This window comes from Hetaerina americana, unplaced genomic scaffold (genome assembly GCF_022747635.1).
Source record: "Hetaerina americana unplaced genomic scaffold, ioHetAmer1.1.p SCAF_10, whole genome shotgun sequence".
NCBI lineage: Eukaryota > Metazoa > Arthropoda > Insecta > Odonata > Calopterygidae > Hetaerina > Hetaerina americana.
This window is the reverse complement of record NW_027286070.1, coordinates 76,790,691-76,815,796: the sequence shown is the minus strand read 5'-3', so window position 1 is coordinate 76,815,796 and position 25,106 is coordinate 76,790,691. Positions and strand designations below refer to the sequence as shown.

The window sequence follows — 25,106 nt, the reverse complement described above, 5'->3', positions numbered from 1 at the left end:
AGAAGAACTACGTATTAGATTAAATGGTATATAAATAATATGTTTCTTCTTTTTCTCATGGATTTATGAGATGAAATAACCGTAAAAGTAGCAGATCTGTATAAAATGGAATGCAATTAGAAAGGCATGCTTGCAGACTAATTAATTTTTGCGAGGCTCTTCCTTAAATTGTTGGGTACATAGGTAAGTAAATGTTTGGATTTTTTCAATTTTCATTACATAACGTGCATTGTCATTTTTTCAATAATTTGAACATTTTTGTAGGGATAACGCGCGCACTATCGATGGGGAAAATACGGAATTAGTTTTAATTTTAGCTAAAGAGAGTTTCCATTTCAAAATGAGTAACCCTATTCCAGTCCATTTCTATTGATATGGAGACATCGGGAAGTACTCTTAAGGATCTAAACCATGCCAAAACAAAATAAAACCTTTAGATAATGGATATGCAACCTCTAATTGGATAAAAAGATCGCACTTTGGAAGAATGCAGCCATTGCAGCCTCCTACTCTCTCAACACAAACACTCGGATATGCTCGTGTTGAATGTACGCACCTAATATAGGCATTTGAGAAGATATCACATCTTCTCAAATTGCACAGGGGATGACACAATAAAATTGCTACATTATTCAAAAAATTAATTGGATACTGAAAATAAAACCATCTTCTGGCTAATGATGGTATCACAATATTTACATTATATTACTTCAAACCAATAAAAATAATCATGAATTGGCTGCGTAGATTTTCGCGGCGGTGGCTTGAAGAATTCTGCATGTCCGGGTTTTCACCGCGTTGTTGTTTGAAGCCGACAACAGTTTCGCCGAAGTTTCATCCGGCGTCTTCAGGTCGAAGATGAGGGACTCAGATTTTGGCCGTCCTTATATAGGTGGTCCCGTCCAAGTGCTGCTCTCTGATTGGTCCTTTTTCGGAGGACTCTCTTCCACGCGTTGTGGAGATGGTAGCCTTCATCTCTATTGAAATTCGCCGGGTTTTTGGCTATCTCAATAGCTTCTCTGATTAGGCGTGGGTAATATCTACTTTCTTTACTTATGATTGTAGCGTCATGGAATAGAATATCATGGCCGGGTTCACTCCATTTATGCTCGGAGATGGCCGAGAGGTGAAACTGTTTGTTCGTAGTAGCCCGGAGGTGTTCTTTCATCCGAACTTTCATAGCTCGGCATGTTTCCCCGATGTAGGCTTTCCCACATGAACACGGTACTTGATAGACCCCTTCGTATAGGTCTTTCGAGATTTTGTCCTTCGGTCCGGGGAGCGCGTCCGCTATTTTCTTGGTGCAGTTGAATCTTGTCACCACGTCGTGCTTTTTAAGGATTCTGGCTATCTTCTCGGATGTTCCGGATACGAAGGGGATAGTCGCGTATGCCTTTGGGTCCGGTTCCGTCTGCTTGATTGACTTGTCAGAATCTCGTCTTCGCCTTTCTTCCCTGGCGGTCCTTTTTAGGACCATATCGTTCCGATAGCCGTTTTGTTTTAGCGCTCTCAGGAGATGTTTCTTTTCAGTCAGCAAAGAATCGGCGTCAGAGATTTCATACGCTCTGTGAACTAGTGTGTCCACCAAAGATGTCTTTTGGAGCGGATGGTGGTGAGAGGTTGCGTTTAGATAACGGTCGGTGTGCGTCTTCTTTCTGTAAACAGCATGTCCCAGCTTCCCACAACTCTTCTTTTTGACTAAGACGTCCAGGAAAGGTAGTTGGTTGTCCTTTTCTACTTCCATCGTAAATTTGATGGAATGATGTTGTGAGTTGAGAAATTGAAGAAATTTCTGAAGTTCTGTTGCGCCGTGCTGCCAGATGACGAAAGTATCATCCACATATCTTAACCACATCCTAGGTTTTTTCTCGTACTGATTAAGGATCTTTTCTTCAAAATGCTCCATGAACAGGTTAGCCACTACCGGAGACAGCGGCGAACCCATGGCTGCACCCTCTGTCTGCTCGTAGAATTCTTCGTTCCACAAAAAATAAGCATTCGTGAGGCAATGCTCCACCAGTGTGGGGAAGTCTTCCGGAATGCCGTTGGTGGTTAGGCCTCTGATGATCTCCACCGATTCCTTAATCGGGATGTTAGTGAACAGTGAAACAACATCGAAGCTCACCAATAATTCGTTGCTGTCCATTGTGATCTTTTTCAGGATGTCGATGAAATGCCCGGAGTTTTTCACGAATGACGATGTTTTTCCGACGTAGAACTGTAGAGATTGGGCCAGGTATTTCGCCAGTCCGTATGTTGGAGCATCGATCTGGCTGACTATAGGTCGGAGTGGTATCCCCTCCTTATGTATTTTCGGCAGTCCGTATAATCTGGGTGGTTTGGGAGCCGAAGAAAATAGTCCACGTTGTTCTTCCATCGGAATGAGGGATTTCTTTATTAGAGCTCTGGTGTTTCGCTCTATTTTTGCTGTCGGGTCGGTCTTGAGTTTCTTATACGTCCCGTCTTGGAGAAGTTCCGTAATTTTGCTCCGGTAGTCCTCTTTGTTGATTACCACAGTTGCATTCCCTTTGTCTGCAGGTATTATGAGAATGCTCTCATTTTCTTGCAGGTTCCTCAGAGCTCGTCTTTCGGCAGTTGTGATATTAGACTTAGGTGGTCTAGCGTTGCGTAGAATGAGTGCTACTTCTTCCCTTATCTCATCAGCGTCTCCCTTGGGAAGCTTTCGGATGGCCGACTCGATCCCAGTTATAATCTTCTCCCTCGGTATCACGGTAGGAGCAATGGCGAAGTTTGGGCCCTTGGATAGGACCGCAGTGCAAGCGTCATCTAAGGTCAGATTCGTTAGGTTAACAACCGCACGGCCCTTTTCAGGACCATCAACTGGGTGTTGCCTCGAGTTCAGCTTTTTAAATTTCTTGATTTGGGTATCCCGGGTTGACGCCTGGGCAGTGCGGGAAGAGTCGTAAGTTATTCTTTCGATTTTGTCCCAATCAGAGGCGCAGAGAATGTCGCCCAACTCCAGATGAATCGCGAACAATTCTTCTGAACAGAGGTGGAGAGCAAGGCGTGTGTGGTGCACCCGCTCTCGAAGTAAGGCCTCACTAGTGCGACGAAAAATTCTTTTTGCTGCCTTGGTTCTTAGGTGGTGTTTCACTTCAACACAGGTGGGCAGTGTATCCGTGTCCCTGCAGCGTTGGAGGAAGGCCAAGGAAGACAGGAGTCTTCCTTTCTTCTTCCGCAACTTCTCAAATCTCCTTATCTTCCTGTGAGTTCCCTCCCCGTAGAGGCGAAGTATATGGCTGCGTAGATTTTCGCGGCGGTGGCTTGAAGAATTCTGCATGTCCGGGTTTTCACCGCGTTGTTGTTTGAAGCCGACAACAGTTTCGCCGAAGTTTCATCCGGCGTCTTCAGGTCGAAGATGAGGGACTCAGATTTTGGCCGTCCTTATATAGGTGGTCCCGTCCAAGTGCTGCTCTCTGATTGGTCCTTTTTCGGAGGACTCTCTTCCACGCGTTGTGGAGATGGTAGCCTTCATCTCTATTGAAATTGAAAGAAGAGTTGTGGGAAGCTGGGACATGCTGTTTACAGAAAGAAGACGCACACCGACCGTTATCTAAACGCAACCTCTCACCACCATCCGCTCCAAAAGACATCTTTGGTGGACACACTAGTTCACAGAGCGTATGAAATCTCTGACGCCGATTCTTTGCTGACTGAAAAGAAACATCTCCTGAGAGCGCTAAAACAAAACGGCTATCGGAACGATATGGTCCTAAAAAGGACCGCCAGGGAAGAAAGGCGAAGACGAGATTCTGACAAGTCAATCAAGCAGACGGAACCGGACCCAAAGGCATACGCGACTATCCCCTTCGTATCCGGAACATCCGAGAAGATAGCCAGAATCCTTAAAAAGCACGACGTGGTGACAAGATTCAACTGCACCAAGAAAATAGCGGACGCGCTCCCCGGACCGAAGGACAAAATCTCGAAAGACCTATACGAAGGGGTCTATCAAGTACCGTGTTCATGTGGGAAAGCCTACATCGGGGAAACATGCCGAGCTATGAAAGTTCGGATGAAAGAACACCTCCGGGCTACTACGAACAAACAGTTTCACCTCTCGGCCATCTCCGAGCATAAATGGAGTGAACCCGGCCATGATATTCTATTCCATGACGCTACAATCATAAGTAAAGAAAGTAGATATTACCCACGCCTAATCAGAGAAGCTATTGAGATAGCCAAAAACCCGGCGAATTTCAATAGAGATGAAGGCTACCATCTCCACAACGCGTGGAAGAGAGTCCTCCGAAAAAGGACCAATCAGAGAGCAGCACTTGGACGGGACCACCTATATAAGGACGGCCAAAATCTGAGTCCCTCATCTTCGACCTGAAGACGCCGGATGAAACTTCGGCGAAACTGTTGTCGGCTTCAAACAACAACGCGGTGAAAACCCGGACATGCAGAATTCTTCAAGCCACCGCCGCGAAAATCTACGCAGCCATATACTTCGCCTCTACGGGGAGGGAACTCACAGGAAGATAAGGAGATTTGAGAAGTTGCGGAAGAAGAAAGGAAGACTCCTGTCTTCCTTGGCCTTCCTCCAACGCTGCAGGGACACGGATACACTGCCCACCTGTGTTGAAGTGAAACACCACCTAAGAACCAAGGCAGCAAAAAGAATTTTTCGTCGCACTAGTGAGGCCTTACTTCGAGAGCGGGTGCACCACACACGCCTTGCTCTCCACCTCTGTTCAGAAGAATTGTTCGCGATTCATCTGGAGTTGGGCGACATTCTCTGCGCCTCTGATTGGGACAAAATCGAAAGAATAACTTACGACTCTTCCCGCACTGCCCAGGCGTCAACCCGGGATACCCAAATCAAGAAATTTAAAAAGCTGAACTCGAGGCAACACCCAGTTGATGGTCCTGAAAAGGGCCGTGCGGTTGTTAACCTAACGAATCTGACCTTAGATGACGCTTGCACTGCGGTCCTATCCAAGGGCCCAAACTTCGCCATTGCTCCTACCGTGATACCGAGGGAGAAGATTATAACTGGGATCGAGTCGGCCATCCGAAAGCTTCCCAAGGGAGACGCTGATGAGATAAGGGAAGAAGTAGCACTCATTCTACGCAACGCTAGACCACCTAAGTCTAATATCACATAAAGACACACCGCATAAGGAGCCTCATGATGGAGTGGATATGGTATAACTAACGCATTCCAATGGATAACTGCTTGGATGTGTTCACAAACTCAATTTCTCTGGTCGCATTGGATCATAGTGCAATGTATATACTTTTCAGAAAGTAGACCCACATCATATTCCCCCAGTGTTATTGATCTTAAATGGCCTGAAATGTCTACACTTAAACCTGAATCTAATCGAATTGTCAAGTAAGCAGGTTAATAAATCTACAATCTAACATTGGAAGAAAAATCAGTTAATTATACTAATTCTAAAAAAGTGTGTGATCAGTTATCAAATGAATGTATTTGTAAATAAGTGCAAAACAAAGCTACTAGATCCCACCTATCGAGCTCTTTTTTCACAGATCCATCCTTTTTGGGATTACTGACATCCGAGTGCAATGATTTGAACAGCATTTGATTGATCTCTCCTCCAGCTTAAAAAATTGGCGAGATTTGCATTAACCACATCATCTCGCTGATCCAGAATGAATACTTTATGCCATAAATACAATCATATTTAGACCTATATTTCCTTCTGTAGCAGTAGTGGGAAGGCACTGGTATAGAAAGTCAGAATAGATGGAATGATATGTTTTACACAAAAATTCTTTCTGACATCATTATCAAACCTAAAACTTTAATATATTATAAGAAACTTTATTAAATAGCAAAATCCTCAACAAAAAAAATCATAAGAAAACCGACATTTCTTCCAAATAACATCTGAGAACAGGAATTAAGATTCCCACGCATAAAATATCTGGAGACAGGAAGCAGTTTACGTCAAACATAACATCTGTATTACATTTTCCTATTAAATATGTATTTCTTCTGTGCACCTTACCCTAAAAACAATGTGCCAGATCACTAAGGATTTATTCAGTAAAAAGAGTCTTTATGGACTAGCAGAGGTGACGGGCAGCTAAGGTCATAGGAAAAGAATTAAAGAAGGAAAATAATTCAATTAACAGTTATAAAATATATTTTAATGCAGAATATTTACTACTTACACAATGCAAATGTATTATTTTAATGCAAATTTATCCTTGCACTTTAAAAATTGCTTCCATTTTCTGAACTCCCAGACTGATTCAACACCTTATTTAATGTAATTTTTATTTATGATAAAATAATATGAACAAACATTATTCGGTGTCTCTTTGCAAAGAGTTTTGAGCCTAATGTGCCCATAAGATACTACAATGATGAGTGGCTGCATGAAATATAGGTTTTACAATTGGTACATATGAGGAGTAGAGGATACAAACTGATTTATGACAGAACCAGGAAATTAAGTCGAGACATAAAATGGGCCAATAATGACAAAATGGGGCCTTACCTAAAGGCAGGAACTGGGAAGGCCTGTGCTTGGCAAAGTAGACTGAATTCCTGACCAGAGACTCTTGAAAAAGAACTAGTTTTGCTCTCAGAAGAAAAAGTAGGTGCCTTAGCCCCAACTGGTTCTGTCAAATTGAATAGATAGCATTGGGAGATGTGGTCAGTCCAAATTTTTCTCTCATGAACTGACATAAAACAAGTTTTGAAACAACTTTCTGCCATTGGTACTAATTATCCCATATTTGAAAATGGGAAGAAGGAACATTGTAGAAAATCCGGAAAAAATAATAATCAAGATTTGGCCCAATCATATTTCAGATGCCCCTAAATCTACTCCAATCGAAATATTACCTTTTCTTTGGCATAATAGTATGGTGATAATATCAAGAATATCCATGGAGCAGTTTCTGATCCTGTTCCTCAGGGTGAATTAAGACAGTGGATCGCAATAGATCAGTAGCGCTGATCAAGAAACACAACAGCAAATGTCTATATGGTAGAGGATTATAGCCAAAATGACTGAGGACACAGTTTCACAAGAACAAGAAAGAGGATGGCGTTGTGGAAAGATAGGAAAGCATGAAATATTTCGGTGAGATGTGAACTGAGTCCCAGGAGATTGAATTATCGATTGCCTATTTCATCATTCTTGAATTGATTGGTTTCCCATTTCATCGCACATTTCTGTAAGTTCCAAAATAAAACACTCCACATAAAGATAAATTATATCACATTCATTTTTTTAATGCATTGTTTTCATGCAGTAACCATTCAGAACATCCTGATCAAAAGCAAAACTTTTCCAGAACTTTTACTATCAACTGAATAAAAACCAATTATCTGAGTATAAAATGTAAGCTTAAATGTGGAACGATGATGCCCATATTTAACATCACTCTGCCATAGTAAGTAATAGTCGGTAATATCATAGTGAAAACTTCATACTTTCAAAGTGAAATGATAATCATTCATATAACATCTGAACTATTTCCAGATGTGATAACGAATATTAAATGCCTCAAGTGGGTGAATAACAAGAAATAAGTAAAAATTGTTTTTTCAATGGATCAATTTCAAAGTGTAAAAATAATTCGCCTTGACCAGGATTTGAACCCAGATCCCTCGTTGCCAAGCTATCGAGGCACCCTCTTACACTCCAAAATTTTGGGGGCTTTAAAGAAACAAGTTGTTATGATGAAATAATGCACACACAATGTCACAGATATTCATATTTCTGCATATTGAACCACAGTCCATAACATTAGAGCCAACTTTTAAACACTATTGTGTTTACCTTTTTTGAACAAAACCAAAGAAACTGCGAGGGATTTGAAATTGCTGAATTGTTAAGTGAATAAGTGGATGACTCCATTAAAAGTAACTGTCACAGCATTTGGAAATCTTATTTAATCAGGTGAAAATTTGTGACCTCAACCTGAAAAATCATGTTCAACTACTTCGGAAATATTCATGAGCTTGTTTTTTAAGGGTCCTTTACTTTGCGTTTCTTGGGTGACCAGATTGTCCTGCAATATATACATTTTACACAACTGCATGGAATGAAATATGCTGCTTCCATGCAATATTGTGGAAGGAAATTATGCAATCTGGGAGGATGTTTCAATTTTCAAACTGTAGCTTATCGTGAGTGACTAATGTGTTTTCCTAGGAAGTTAATTTTTTTCAGTTTCTCAAGCAGCATTAATGAGAGTGGCATAAACAACAGGATATTTTTATTTCATTATTCTCTCTCAGAGGCCCTTCAGAAGTGGCTCTGTAGGATTTCTTTTTCTTGAATTCATTAATTTGCAATACAATGAATGTGTTTTTCCTCTTCAGAAACAGGGGGCTTGTCAGTAAGTTCTGGCCCAACAGAAGAGTGTCTTTATTGAGTAGAAATGCGCTGTAATTACTGAAGAGAGGACATGTTACAACAGTGATCTGCAAGTGTGGGTTTTTAATAATTCCTACCCATATGAATAAGTCACAAATGTATCATTTACATATCTGATCTGTAGCAATTGTTTTTTTTATCTGCTACCCTGGAAATTTTGAGAGAGGATCTTTTTTCTCAGAAAAATGAAAAACCACTCCCTGATTCATCAAAGTATCTCTAAACACTCTGGACTTAAAATTTTAAAATGTTGCTTAAGGTTAAACTAATAAGTAACTAGAGCCTAGCCTAGACACCAGCTAAGAAATATTTCAAAAATTTAAATAATCAACATGTACAGTTGGGATACCTTTACTGATTTGAATCTTAATATGCCTTTATATATTCTACAATCACATGGAGTGGTTATTTAATGCATGAACGATTAATTAATTTAATTTTTTCTAACAATTCGTTTTATTCAGCAATCAGGTTAGCGAGTATTTCTCCTAAATTGGAAAATTTCTTATTTTTCAATTGGTAGCGATGCTATATTTCTTAAGTATACTTTACTATATCGATACAAGGAAAATGCAAGCCTGTTTAACCGCTATTTTCAGCAGTTTTCAAGTCTATGCAGCAACATTCACAGTGTGAGATTTTTGTTGTATTTTCATTATGATCTGCTGGTTGGGTCATTTGTGATTAGAATTTGTGCAGTCAATTTTCTCTTTCCTCATCCAGTTGAGAAGTGATATTTTGCCAATAAAATATTACATTTACATGACTTGCTCACTTTTTTTACAACTTTTTGAGTCGATGTAATGCGCCACTTATTTATCGCAGGGTCATACCAGTCTCCCAGGACTATCTGTACAACATCAGTAAAGGATGACAGTCTGGATTACGGTGGTTGCTTCATAACTTAGGATAACTCAGGATGCTTGAACAGAGGAGATACTCAAAAAGTTAAAAGAATGAAAGAAAACTGTGTTAACTTCTGAGAGGAATAATGTAAGATTGAATGAAAATAAAGTAAAAAACTAAAGCATAAGGAGCCTTACCTAAAGGCAGGAACGGGGAAGGCTTGGGCTTGGCAAAGTAGACTGAATTCCTGACCAGAAGTTCTTGCATAAGAACTAATTTTACTGTCTGAAGGGAAAGTGGGTGCCTTAGCCCCAACTGGTTCTGTCAAATTGAACAGAGAACAAATGCTTTATACTGCTCTTTTACGTGCAATTTTTCTAATATTATGAGAAGCTTTAAGTTACATGAGGACTAAAGTTTGGTGTGTTGCATATGACACTTGAATGCTGACCAATCTGTTTTGTCTTAGTTCAAAAAGCACCATACATATTTAATTGGTACAAAAGGGTATGATATCTTTAATGCAGTACCTTAATTGAAATTAATGTCAAACACTAGACCTCTGTATGATCACACAATAAATTTCAAATTCTTAGCACTCAATGTACTGTAGATTTCTGTCCATCCTATTCAACGTCTCAATTCAATCAAAATGCCTGACGTACAACGCCTGACAAAAATTGTCCATTTGCTATACTTGTCATGTGCCTCATCAAAATATTCTACATTTCTTGCTTTGAGTATATCTTTTAAATACATTCCACTCAAGCATCAATAGATCAGATAATAAGTTCTTCACAAAAGCATTTGCATGAAACGAATCACTACTTTTTTAAACAAACAAGCCATATTTGATTGCTGCCACTGGAGCATACAAAGACACTATGACTTATCACAAGCCATATTTCATGCAGGCACACCTTTCTTAAAAGTGTAGCCACTGCAGTAAGTTTAGCGAACAAGACTTTGGAGAGCTAAAAACCTCGGCAGAAAGCCTCAGAAGTACAAGCATTAATGAAGGAGACCATTATACCACCTCTAAAATATGCCCAGACACCAACCTATAACTGGGAATAGGATGACCTTGGGCTGGGCAGAGGAGAGACAGGATAGCATTTGATGCCCTAACAACCATGTCAAACTTGGCTGTTGATGGAATCCTGGGTGCTGCACTACTGACTGGTTCTGGGATGAAATTAATGCCCTATTTTTATATGCTACATGAGATCTCATCAAAAATCATAAATATAATAAAATTATCTACACAGGAGTTGACACAGCCCATAATGACACACACTACACACCATCAATTCAAACATAATCACTGTAATGCGTATTGGATTATTTTAATTCGTTTGAGTAAAAACTTCAAAAAATGTATCTAACATGAACTAATAGTAAGGATGCCAATTGCCCACCTTATGCCATGAACGCCAGTCTCAAAAATAAACCCCACTAGCATGGGTGATCTTGATTAAGCTGATGATATCAATAATTTTGGCACTCTACAGAGCTGCCTTCAGGCTTTGATACATCAGGAATATTCCTCAATTTTTCAATATTTACTGAGTCTTCAAAGTATTGGCGAAGTACAAATTGAAAACGTGATGCACATTTCAATTCAAGCATTGAGGAGCACAGAAAAGAAAATGTTGACTTCAAATTGCATGGAAGAGCCAATAATGCTGGTCGATCAATCCACAGATCCACAGATTGGATGCAAGACATGTTCAACAAATGCTTGCATCTCAAATATTTTCACAGCACTAATTCTAGAGATTGTGGTCAAAATGAGGAGGATGGCATATCAGCATTCAAATCTAAGAATTATGGTACGTGTGATAGAGAAGAGGATGGAGTAACTGGGGGGGATGATCACTATTTGCAGAGATGAATATGAAACCATTACAACATTATATTCGTGAGAATTCCTAGAATTGATAACTAATTGAAATTTTAATGTGATTACAATCCTCCAGTAATTTTATGCTTCCTCATAAATTTTATGATTTACTTACTTACAAATCTAACCGTTCCCACTTATCTTGTTAGTTTTATATTACCTAGACCCGAGTGTGAAATGAAATAATATTCATTAGTAGTGCACAAGTGGGAAAGATAAGATAGGTATATGGCAAAAATTACCACTTACCTCACTCAAACCATTGAAGAAAAATGATTCAGGAAACTCAATTTTCTTGTTAGGGCCTTTCAGGACATGCACAACATTTTCATAGAGGCAAAGTGCTTGTGAACATTTTCTATGTTTGAAATATGGAAGAAATACTCAGGAATTATTTGTCGCAAATGTGAATGAAGCAAAGTATTCTCAGCATGTACTCGTATTTTCAGCATGTACTCATAATTTCAAGCAATAGTAACCAGCTATGAATTTGATAATGAATTTCTATTGGAATCAATCATCAGTTAATTTAAATTTCATTTTCCCATAAGATGTCTATACTTTCCCTTAATTTCCTATGCCAATTCTTTTGTTGTGGATATGTTGAAATGTTTTTAGCGTTCAAACATTCTAACAGAAATAAATGCATTAACCAAATAAAATTAAAACTGAAGCTCTGTTCATTCATTGATTCAACTAAATTAAAGCAGCATTGTAAGTTCAAACTACGAATATGTGAGACCTAAGGAACAATATCATTGCCCTACGGTCACCGGTCTAATCTTCTCGAAAAGGTCATGTTTTCAGCACTACTTTTAAGGGGAAATTGGCAGTCCACACTATTACGAGGGTCATCCGGAAAGTAGTACCCGTTCGTGCCGCATGAAGTGCTGACGACGCGAGTAGCCGCTGGACGAGGTCAGATAGCTTCAGTGGCTTGTCTGCCTTCTCTGAGCCAAGTTGCGTGACGCTAGCATTGCCTGTGTTGTTTCTGTGATTGTTTACAATGTTTAAAAAAATTGAGAACGCCGCCAGTTGTGAAGTGAGGGCAGTGATTAAATTCCTCAATGCAAGAAACGTTCGCCCATGTGATATTCATCGCCAATTAAAGGAGGTGTATGGAGACAATGTAATGGACGAGTCGTCTGTTCGGCGGTGGTGTCGCAACTTCAACATGGGGAGGGGGAACACACACGACGATGAGCATTCGGGGAGACCGTCTGTCATTACAGACCAACTGGTGAGCTCAGTTGACGAATTCGTGAGGAACGATCGGCGCGTCACAATTGATGACATCTGTGAGCATTTTCCCAATGTTTCTCGAACAATTGTTCATGAAATTGTTAAACACCATCTGCATTATGCAGGCAGGAAAAAGATTTGACAGCGATGAAGAACTTAAAGAAGGAGTGACCCTGTATCTCAATGAGCTGGCGGCGAAGGACTATGCAGCAGGAATACAGAAACTTGTCACACGTTATGACAAATGCCTTAATTTGCTTGGAGATTATGTTGAGAAGTAGTTTAAAGTATCCTCTTTCAAATAAAATTTTTTATGTTTGTTAATATTAACTTTTGTGTCTTTATTTCACGAACGGGTACTACTTTCCGGATGACCCTCGTAGTTCAAGTATCTAAACCCAATTAAACTGAAAAACAAAAGAAATTTTAAAATATGTAATTAGGCGCTACCCCATTAGAGTCAGTAGTCACTTTTCAATTAAATGCTACACAACGCAGTTTTATTCGCCTTAAAACTGAACTCCACTGCAGCAAATTTCTCTGCAACTTCATATTGATAATAAAATATAATCAAACAACCTTATTTGATAATCTAAAGGATTCCAGCTCTAGAGGCCTAATGAATGGTGTACAACTACTATTTAATGGCCAGGAATATTTGATTCGGCTACAACCCCAAATTGTTTAATATTAACTCTTCTATCTTTCTGCCAAGAATGGCGACAATATATACATCAGGTGGATCATTCACTTGATAAGCTCATTAAAATTTCAATAGTGGTCTGCAAAAAGTACTAAATTTATGCATGAAGAATTCTTTATAATCTTCCATTTAACTCCCTCTGGTAACATTTTATTTTCAGAGATACTTCAACTTTTTTAGCAGCAGACCTCACAAAAGAAGCATTTTTCCACACTTTACCCAGAAATAAGAACAATTTACTTTTATTTAGCCACAGAACAGACAGTTCCTCTTTCTCATCTAAAAATTTTATCAAGTGCGTGATAAATGAGAACTAGCAAAAGTCTCTTGCCATTGACATCATCCCTTGTGCTCTTGAGATTGCTTCCTAGGTAAGTGCTAAGTACTCCAGATAAATTAAATTATAGGTTCCCAAGTTATGGCATAGTGATAGCACTATATTTTTTTCTCCAGGATTATCAAACAAGGGAGAAAAATTCTAATTGATTTTTTTCCCAATTATATGCTGTAATTTCCCAGTATGATACTTAGCGCCATCTTACCTGAACATAGGTGCGGGGTACCCCTGAGCAGGGCACAGCATGGTTATCGATTCTCCAAGAGATCTCTCAGATGTGTAAATTTTCGTCAAGGTAGGAATCTTAGGGGGTGATGAGCCCACTGGTTCTGCAAACATGAACCAGTCTTGGGCTTAAAATTTGCGCACTGAATATTTATGATTCTTAAATCCAAATATTAAAAATAAATAATCAAAAGTTCTAGCTTTGCCAAAGGAGTTTGCCAGAGAAAAACCTAGTGGAGCACTTTTTGAAATGATACAGAAAAGTTCAACGGAAATTAAAGGAAAATTTTGAAATCTAAATGATTCCAAGACTAAAGATATCAGTTTCATTGAGTGAATACGGTTACTTTATTCTATCCTTACTATGGAAGTTTTTTTCCAAGTTCTCAAAGGCAGTTTTATCTATTTTTTCAGAATTTCAAATCTTGCCTATTTCTTCAATTCATCGACCCCTATTCCATAATATTATGTCTCTGATGTCAGAAGAAAGGAAATAAAGGCTTTTCTGGGAAATTTTATTCAAATAAAGCTAAAAACATTGGAATGAAAATAGAAGCACTTAACAAGGGTCAAAGTTCAAGTACTTGGTCATTTGAGTAGCTTTAGGCATGATGAGGTGGAAGTCGAACATTATAAATAACTGATCGAAGCACTTTTCCACTTGATAAGATTTTTTTATTTTACGACCGGGTTTCGATGCATTAAATCATCATCATCAGGTCAGTTAATGATGTAACACATCGAAACCCGGTCGTAAAATAAAAAAATCTTATCAAGTGGAAAAGTGCTTCGATCAGTAATTCATTACTTGGTCATTATTATGGGAGGGAACCACTAGCCCAGGTCATTTGGACAATTTGAGATAAGGGGGTAATTTGGTATAGGTAGGACTTAAAGAGCTGAGAAAAACCAAGCAATGGCAATGCTTCCCCAATGCTCTTGTTTAAATGCTTAACAAATTTAGAATCAATTTATAATGATTAAAATAATTCATAAATCCTCTAATTACTGTATTTTATTAGTCACGACAATGCTCTGGAAACGATTAATTAGACAACTCTCCATATAAATCAGACTAAAATAATCTCAAATTTATTTCCCTGAAACCCTGAGCTCACAAAGAATCTCAGATACCCACAGAAATAATGAGTAGATTTTTATTGCATTTTTTCCCAGGTTTCACACACAATTGTAAAGTTTGATGATCCCTATATTAGTCAATTCAAATTAGTTTTAGCAAATACACAGAATCTATAGGTGAGTGTCAATCGATTTTTTAAATTTCTCTCAAACATCTGCCGTTGCAATAATGTGGACTGCATGAGGCATCATGCTGATTATTCCGAGGTGGAGTAATGTTTTCATTCACATAGCAAAATAACATCATTGTAGTCAACTGATAATGATCATACTATGCATTTAAATGAAAAATTATGAACTTGATGAATATCATTTTTCCTTAAAATGTATAAGATTTCTTCATTTTCAGGGTTTATCATAATTTAACGATGTTCACTCTATAGTCAAATGTTTTAAAACACCTATTCATATGCAGAAATTGCATTTCCTACTCTAATTATTTTTTATAGCAACCTTTCCCTGTGCTGCCCATGGTTTCCCAGGAAGAATGGGTAACCTAAAAACTGCACAGCTTGGGTGAAATTGACCAACTTTCAAGATGATAACCGTGGTGGTGGTATTTATAGTAACCTTCAAAATGCATTAGTGAAAGACTGCATCTCAATTTTTCACAATTTAAATACATCAGAATGTGAAAGACCATAATTAATGAGTAAAATGGATAATCAATTAAATGGTAATAACTGGAGCAAAATGATGATAAAATCTATCCCACATTGATGTAATTAAATTAGAAAATATATAATGATTTCCAAAATCAAACACATATATAGATCTAAAAAGATAGATAGCTAATAATTTTAATATTTCATTTTTGGTGCTTTACCTTCTTAACACTCCATGTTTCCAAATGTATACGTGGATTTAAGTGGATTGAGAAAGATATTCAGTTATTTTCCACAACAAGCTTTAGACTTTGAGACTTAATCACCCAATCCCACACAAAAATATAATAAAAAACCACAAACACAGTAATCAACCAAATGGATCTGCAGGTGCCCATGGGGGCTTTCCTGGGAATCAAACCTGGGCCCTCCGGTTAGTAGCCTTTACCCCTGGACTACCGTGACCCAACAAAGTATACAAACAAATAAAAGTGAAATCAACAAGAGGAATAGAAGTGGTTAAGAAATGGTTTTGATTAGAGAATAAAGAAAATAAAATAAGAGATTCCACAGTTAACAACCTGAAGATTGGTTCAATTCACAAGGGTACCTAGTTCTCCTAATACTAAACCTGATACTGGGTAAAATTCACACACCAGGGAAGTGTAGCAGTGTTTTCTAAGAAGATCTGATATTCTAAAGATCACATAACTTTGTTTAAGCTGAGGATGCTCAGAGGCATCATCCCAAATTGAACCCAGGCCCTCAAGTCAGGGGGCCAGGGCTCTGGAATACCATGCCACTAAGCATTTAATTAGTACTGTGTTCAGTTTTGTGATTAAAAGGATTGCGTCATACTAAAATGTACAAACACTACTTGCAAAATGCCCAACATAAATTGTACCACCATATACTGACTCTGACTGACATGACTGACATAAATATCATTTACAAAGAGATCCGAGGGAGGGATAGTAACGACTCCACAGAGCCATATTATTGAATTAACTTGGAAAAATGGCTAGAGCAACAATGTGATCCATCAAGTTATACATTTCCATTCAAATTCTCTTTTTGTTTTTCAATAATTTTAAAAGATCTAATGTATAAAGGCTTAAAGGCCAGAGATGTATTGCGTCCCTTTTCTTAAAAGACTAAGTACATTGAAGAGTAATAACTTAATTTCCATATGCAAATGAACTTCCCTACCATGCATGGCAATTCAAAGTGCAGGAGGAACTTACCGATAGGAGGGCTTGGGGTAACCTTGTGCAGGGCAGAGTAAACTATAGCTGTGGTTGATAGGATTCTCGTAGATATGGCCCTTATTCAGTGTGGGAAATTTTGGTACAGTACTTCCAACTGGTTCTGTTACAAGCAAAATTAGACCAAGGAAACCTTTTTCTACTCAAAGAATACAATTACTGAACAAAGGGTACCTCAGAAGCATTTCAACTTACCTCACTATAATTGGTCCTAAAATCTCAGTAAATAGCAAGTGAAATGCATCGGATGCAAGTACGAAATTGTGCCACTCATTTATACCATTCAAATTTCTTATTTTAGGAGAATTATTAATCATTTGTGCCCATAAAGTAGCAGGGGTACCCTATCCCAACATTCAGGCAATATTGCAACACATACTAATCAGAAATATGTAATCATCATCTGAATCATAATACCAATACAACATTTTCAAACACATTATGTCTTAAGCTCATAAATTTATTCCATAATGACTTTGGCTCCAGTTTATGTAAGCTAAGCAAACACTTCACAGCTGAAAAACATTACTCTCCCAACAAATCCCTTCTAAAAGCATCAAGACACTCCAAAGACTCAACTTGAACCATTTATAAGACAGTCAATAGAAATGAATTATTTCTCTATTAAGCAAGTGAAAGTTGTTTCACACAATCAGCAAATGACACCAGTGCATGCAGTAATACTTAATATGAAATTATGGCAGACCTCTACCCACAGCAAAAAAGCTGATCAACATTGATAGATGAAACAAAACTAACAGTGATCATGATTTTAAAATCATTATTATTTCAATTTAGGCAAAATGTAGCTCCTTAATTTAACAATGTTAATGGAAAATCTATCCTCTAGATAAGTACAGAGAGCAAACTGAATATAAATTTTAGTGATATGCAAAATAATTCTTTTGATAGGCAACACCAAAACCAAGTCAACTAAATAAAATTGAATTTAATAAAAGCTATATATTTCAATAATGTTTTATTTTACTTCTTTACATCATGTGCAGTTTAAGATCTCTAGTCAAATCACATCAAATCACATATTGGCAAAGTTATGCATTGCAGTCACTTCCATAAAAAATGTAGTTTTTTATGTCAAAAAAGAGTGAATACCAGTATATGCTCAAAAAATTGAATAAGCCCCGAATTACAGAATGTTTCTTTTTTACTCAAAAGTTCTGAAGGAATTCCCTTCTAAAAAATAGAACTCAATTCAAATAACATCTTAAGTTGAGAGCATTGCTCACATTAAAGTTTTTACGACTACAGTTTATTGCATTATATTTAGAATTTTTTTTCTACCTATTGAAACATTCAACATTAAGTTCATGATAACAACCTACCCTCATTTTATTCTGCAATGGACTATTTCCAGGCTATACAGCTTAAAGTTATAGTAAAATATACTATGCATAACCAAGAAAAACTCCAAACATTATTCTTAAGCCATCAATTTAAACACTGCTTCAAAAATTCAATCCAACTCTAACATAATAGAAAATAAATTTCAAGCTTTGAAATGTTAAATTATCATTAATTATGTTCTATCATTTAAGGTGGGTTTAGGATGGACACACAGTACAACTATACATATTTTTGCCTTTTCCAACCTAACTCAACCTGATATCTGAAATTAAAATGAACACTTTTTCAATTCTGCATAATTATTTCCTCCCGTCATTCTGCCCCGAACGCCTAGCCTATTCAAACCCCTTTGCCACCTGCTTAACATTTTCCCCTTTATTACAGTCTTCAACGATGCATTCATCTTTCCTGCCTCTTTTGAATTTCTACAAACAATCTTCTTGCCTTCCCATTATGCCTAGTCCTCATGCCTTCCATGCCTTTCATGTCCATTATGCCTTCCTCATTCGTTTTCCTTTCTTTCCAATTCACCTTTTCCATCCATCTCCACAGCCACATTTAAAAAGCCTCCAATCCATGCCTCTCATCTCATATCAACAAACATGTTTCAGCACTGTGCAAAACCACACTCCATATCAAAGTTTTAACGAGTTTGAAACCACTTTTTGACATCCTCGTGTGTGAGGACTATTGAATAATAAGCTTGATTTCACAGCCAGCTAATGTGGTACTCAGGATGGCGAGGAGGGGAAATGATTACTTGAGGGATTTAGGGGGAGTTTAGATCCAAAAAGGGGGAGGCACACATGATGCCTTGGCTGAGGACACTAATATATAAGAACATAGAATACAGAATGTATTTGGTAGTTTCTAAGATTGCCAGAAGGCATTTGGTGGAGTAAATTGGGTTAATTAATGAATGTATTGAAGAAAATAGTAGTAGATTGAAAGGATGGATGAATTGCTTGGCACGTGTGTATGTTTCAGACGGCTTGGGTGCAAAAGGCATATATATGGAGAGTCAGGATGGGCAGTCCTAGGAGCAGGGATAAGATGTGGGTACCTATTATCACCTGAGGTTTTAAAATTAAATGCAACTGTTATGGTATGCATGTCATCCAAGCGATGGTGCTCCTAGAATTGGATAAGGTTTGTTTTTACTAAGCCTCATCTCTCAATAGACTGCTTTGAAAGTTCCATCCAAATCCATCGCAAGGTTTTATTTTCACAGTCAATTAAAGCACCAAAATGTATTTTATTTAGGAAGATAGAAAAGGATGAGTTTGGAGTAGTGATTAAACACTTCTATTTAAAAGGTTAGACACCGAAAGAGATCAAAGTTGAGTTGGTTGAAGTGATTGGCACATCTGGCCTTGTGTTTGCAACTGTTTACAATTGGGTTAATGAGTTTACACTTGGCCATACATCCACAAATGATAAGCACCATTAGGAACGTCCAGTGGAAGTGACTTCCTTCGACATGATTAACAACATCCACAATATGGTTTTGAGTGATTGAAAAATTAGGTTTGCAAAATTATAAAGCAACTGGTATATCACCAGGTCGTACAGCAGTTTCGATGATGAAAATTATGGAATTGAAGTTTGAATTACTATAACATCCATCAAATTCACCAGATTTGGCCCCAAATGATTTTCTTCAATTTCCAAACTGCAAAAAAATATCTTGGCAGAAAACAATTAATTCAAAATGAGGTCTTCGCCAACACAGATGCCTATTTTTAGGACCTTCCAAAATACCTCCTTCCTTCCACATCACATTAATCTTGCTCCAGAAGAGTAGGCTAAATGCGATGTGGCAGTCATGGGCAAGCATTGAAAACTGTTCCATTGTCCATTACGAGGCATCACCCTAATGAGGCAGTGGTTGGGTGCAATACCACTCATTCAATGATAATGCTGCATCAAATTTCCACAAAATTTTGAGGCATCAGAAAAATGAATCCCTCCGGACAGATTTCTTTTAAGAAAGAACATACCAGAAATAATAAACTGATTATTTTGATTCTTTTTTGTTATCTACAAATTGAATTTGCATTCCAAGATAGTCTATTCCTCAACAAAAGAAGACATTCAGATGACTCACCATCCTAAACAGTATTTCTATCATTTTCTTTGAATAAACACTGTACTTAATTTATTTTTTTTGCGTGAAATACATTATCATATTTAACATTAATTTTTACGTAAAAAATTGTTTCACTTACTGAGTGTTTCACTTTATGAGAGAGATACTGGAAGAATTTTTTTCAGTGTGAGAGGTTCCACTGCACATTAATATGATTCCTGCATCTTATTCTAGGAGATCTATTTCTGTATTTCAGACTTCATACATTTTCACATCATTTTGAAATACAATGCCAATTCTGCTACTCTTATCACCAATATGGTTTCCAACCACTATTTCCAACAACCATTTATCAAAATCTGTAAAATCTGACCCATGCAGGATTTTTCCTTCAAAGAGTAAAATATAGGAATACGAAGGTGGTCCCAGAAGTACACGACCCAACCAAGAATATGTAAACATTTTGGAAAAAAATGTATTTATTTTTAACAATCTCCTTTCAGCTCTATACACTTTTGCAGCAATTCAATAGGTTCAATACCCTTTTTATAATAAGAACTGTCTTGCTCCACAAAATAGCCATTAACTGCCGACATCACTTCTTTTAAAAATATTTTACCACCAAGCCATTTTTTCAAGTTTGCGAACAGAATATAATCCAACGGGGCTGAATCTGGTGAACAGGGCGCAAGATGTAGCAATTCCACCTTTAACTCATGAATTTTGGCCATTGCTATAATGGATTTGTGAGCTGGTGCATTGTCTTGATGAAACAACACTTTCTTCTGAGCCAAATGCGGCGGCCGCTTTTGTTTGATTTCTTCGCTCAAACGTTGCAATAAGTTCGCATAATACTCGCTGCTGATAGTATTTCCTTTTTCAAGATTGGCAATGAACATTATCCCCAAAAACACATCCCAAAAGGTACCTCTATTTCAAGAGTATTTATTCAACTTTGAGCATTCACTGCATGAGTAATATTGAAAATCATAGGAAACGTTTTAGATTCCATGTGAGATAATACTCTCTTAAGTAAGATTTTTATTTAAAAAATTAATATGCATAACAAGTGCCAATATCTGTCATATATTTTTTCAAAACGGTAAGAGAATTGTACACTTACCAGTGATGACAAGCCTTCCTTTAGTTGCACTCAATCTGGTTTCACCAGTCAGTCGATGCTTCGTTCGGCATTGATAAGATTTGTATCCATCTTCTGGTCCAACATCCCTGATGTGTAATTCCCCAGATGGCAGAACTAAATATTTTCCATCTGGCAACGGAAGAAAATGTGTGTAAGACTCAGGAGATGAGGACATTCAAATGGTGTCATTTTCATGCACAATTTTTAAAAAGATTTAATTGATCTATTTGCTCATCAAAAAACAAGTTTTACTGTAGTATTTTAGCAAACTGAAATTTAAAATGAGCAATGTTTCCATTCTGATAATTTTAAGGTGAAAATTTAAAAAAACTTAAATTCTGAATACTCATTCAACTTAATGAAATATTTTCAATATTATTCTTCATGTCATTTACTTTTAAATTTATTTTTTGATATTTTAAAAATAAATTAAGTAAGTGATTTTAAAGCTTTTTATCTCCATTTTAAGGCTTTCTCCATGAAAATTAACTTCAAATTTATTAAAATGTTCTCAAATTCCAAAACATCCAAGTTTATAATACTGCACAAAGTCATGCACTTTGAAAATACAATAAAATCATCAATTTTCCAAATTGCACCTGTAAAGAAAATTTATCAGTCATTCAAATTTAGCCAAAAATAAGGAAATTTAACAGGAAAACAGCTAGCTAATGACAACTAGAGAAAGTCACATGAAAGGAATTCCAGCATGAAATGGTGATAATCCTTTTCATGAAAGTAAAAATGGATATAGATAGTCCCTGAAAATAAATGGAAGAAAATGAAAAAGAAAGTGGAAGTACCATATGAGGCATCAGGATAGTGGTCCAATTTCTCATTTTCCACCCACGACGACACTTGTACATAATCAGCAACAAAACTTGGAATGTGACATTTAATGATGGCTGTATTTCCTCGAAGAACATGTTCATCCATCACGTTCACCTCATATGGCTGTGTGACAACTATCAGATAAGACAGAGAAATGAAAATAGAAGAATAAGCACGGGAGGGAAGGCAAAGTTGACAGGGATGAGCCACAGACAAGGCTTTAAGAAGAGGAGGCCCTTGAAGTCATGCTTCATCGTGGCCAGGGATCAGTTTTCACCTCACCTAACATCGTCCTAAATGGAAGAGGGAAGAGAAATAAATTATCAAAGAGGTGAATGTGAGAAAAGATTATTACCATGGTCACCTGAGGGAGGTAAGTAGCGAGTTCCACTCGTGTCCTCCCATGAAATGACCTCCACGTGGTCTGACACAAAGGAGGGAACGTTGCATTTGAAGATGGCAGCATTACCCTTAATAACAAAGACATCGTACACTTGTGCCTCATAATACTGGTTCACAACTGCAAAAAAAAAATATTTGCATATGCAAAAAAACTCAAAAATATTTCTTAGAAGCTAAAACACCCTCCACTTCCCCAGCTGAGCCACCATCAGGAAGCTTATGTGGAGGGTTGTACAATGATGCTGGAATATCAATACTGAATTTGATGTAATTACAAAAGCTTTTCTACAACCACACAAAACTCTCGGTCCCCAAAATCTTGGCAGCATCTTCGCTGGTGGAAAGGTAAGCAATGAAGTAGTGAAAGAATCACACTCCTCCATTACCATCAATCCCATTCTTCACAGTGTAGATTTCTCCATCATCAGTGATCCAGTCGACCACCTCCACAAAATCAGCAACAAAGCTGGGCACAAGGCATTTGAGAGTAGCAGTGTTCCCACGAAGAACAAATTCATCAATGACCCTGCTCTGGTAGAACTGGTGCACCACTGAAATTCCATTTCCAATGAAAAATGGGTTCCATCATCAAAAGTCATTAACTCATGTGCATCAAAGAGATGCAACAGCCGTCAGAAAAAAGGGATACCAAGTGATACCAAGAGCGTTCATTCCAAATCATTCTTCACCAATGCAACCTCCATTCTATCATAGAGAAATAAACCACCCTGTTAAAATTATAAAGGCCACCATAAGGACAGATGGAATTCATTACCATAGGCCCCATCTGCCCCAGGGTAGTATGCTTTCCCGCCGTCGTCCAGCCACATCGCCACAAAGACAAAGTCTGCCACAAAACTTGGAATTTCACACTTCATGATGGCACTGTTCCCTCGAATAACATATTCGTTGTCTGCCTCTGCCTCATAAGACTGTGCAACCACTGAAAGAGTAGTGTATCAAAATGTGTTCTCGCAATGTCACTCACTAAATGCCTTTCCATCACATAACCTATATGAAAGGCCCACTCTAAGCATAGAGCTGAAACGTTTTGCACAAAATAATGTTTGATTTCATACTCAAAGATGAATGACACCGCATGGAAACAGGGAATAAGTGAGAAAAATCCTAGTCGAGAAAGGCAGGAGAGAGATATTATTTGTTTATCCTCAGATTCAGGAGCGTTTACCATGCTCATTGGTGGCTGACGTCAGAACCGTCCCATCTTCACCAAGCCAGGCTTCCACATGAACAAAATCTGCGACGAAACTGGGAATCTTGCACTTCATTACAGCACTGTTTCCACGAATTACGTACTCGTTCTCAGCTTCAGTCATGTAGTACTGAGAAACAACTGCAAAATGCAGTCACTTTTTTTACAAATTACTGATTATGAAAACAGGTTCCAAAACAAAATAGAATTAGTTACTCAATAATAACCTCGGTTTTATGATGGTTTTAGAAGGGGAGATAAAAAAAGGTTACTTAACCTATCATCCATGACAAATCCAAATGGTGTTACCTAATAAATAACCACAGGGTGACAAAGGAGATGATGGAAATGGAGCAGCCATTTAAATTAAGTAATGACCCCTGCATGACTGGAACAGACCTTTGGGAACTGACCCTTGGAGAGACGTGGAGAGAATATTTCAAGATAAAAAATTTCAGGCCACACTAGCAAGATAACATGTTTGAAGAGTAAGCAATGAATGGGATGAGTGGTGCCTTACCATAGGCACCAGGTGACGGCCGATGAACTTCCCCATCATTAGATATCCAAGCCTCAACCTGCACAAAGTCAGCTACAAATGATGGGATGCTGCACTTGAGAATAGCAGTGTTGCCACGTATCACATACTCAGTCAGGATCTCAGCTTCATAGAACTGATTGACCACTGAAACCAATTACACCATCATGCCAAAGAGATCCAAAGGGGACAAATTAGGGAGAGGGGTGGAAAACTCACTCGAACTTTAGCAGTGATACCTATATAAAATATATTATTTGATAAGCAGTCAAGGAACAATACAGATGACAGATAAATAGATAAGAGTACAGCAGTTGCAGAAATAATAGAAAGTACATATTTCAATACAACTGCCTGATTGCTATTATGAAAAGGTAAGTTGCTTGTACCATGTGAAAGCCAACATATACTACACCCTGCCAGAAAATTTCTCAGCCATACCAGGACATTTCACCTGATGCTTGAGACTTGTTTTTGCTTTAACAGAATAAAAAAGATTCAAGTATGTATCCATGAAGAAAGATCAAAAAATTGTTACTTTCCACTAACTTTACTAGGTTGGTAGTATTAATATTTCATTCACTAACCAATTTGTTAGTAAAATCAAACATGTAGTACTGTATCCTCTTCATCCTAAACCAGTGGAGAAGTAAGGTTAGTAGAAAATAAAATAGTACATAGTCACAATTTTACATATAGGTTTGCTACAAAAAATAACTTACGGCAATTCATCCTGAATGCAATTACCATTAGGATAATATTAAAACCAACCACTGGATTTCGCTCCGAATGTCAGATTAGAAAATAACTTTGATTTCTGCTTTGTTTTCCATACAACACAAATATGCTAGAAAATATCAATTGCATA

The 25,106-nt window shown here is 37.6% G+C and overlaps 1 protein-coding gene across 1 annotated transcript in view; it reads right to left on the bottom strand.

The window, feature by feature from the left end:
• The window catches only part of Dscam1 (Down syndrome cell adhesion molecule 1), a 333,929-nt gene that overhangs the window by 181,315 nt on the left and 127,508 nt on the right, over positions 1-25,106 (bottom strand). The window contains exons 5-7 of the mRNA XM_071598922.1: positions 23,677-23,841; positions 21,234-21,383; positions 13,627-13,750 (exon numbers count right to left, since the gene is read on the bottom strand). Coding sequence (XP_071455023.1) covers positions 13,627-13,750; positions 21,234-21,383; positions 23,677-23,841 — 439 coding nt within the window. The remainder of the gene's footprint in view (positions 1-13,626; positions 13,751-21,233; positions 21,384-23,676; positions 23,842-25,106) is intronic.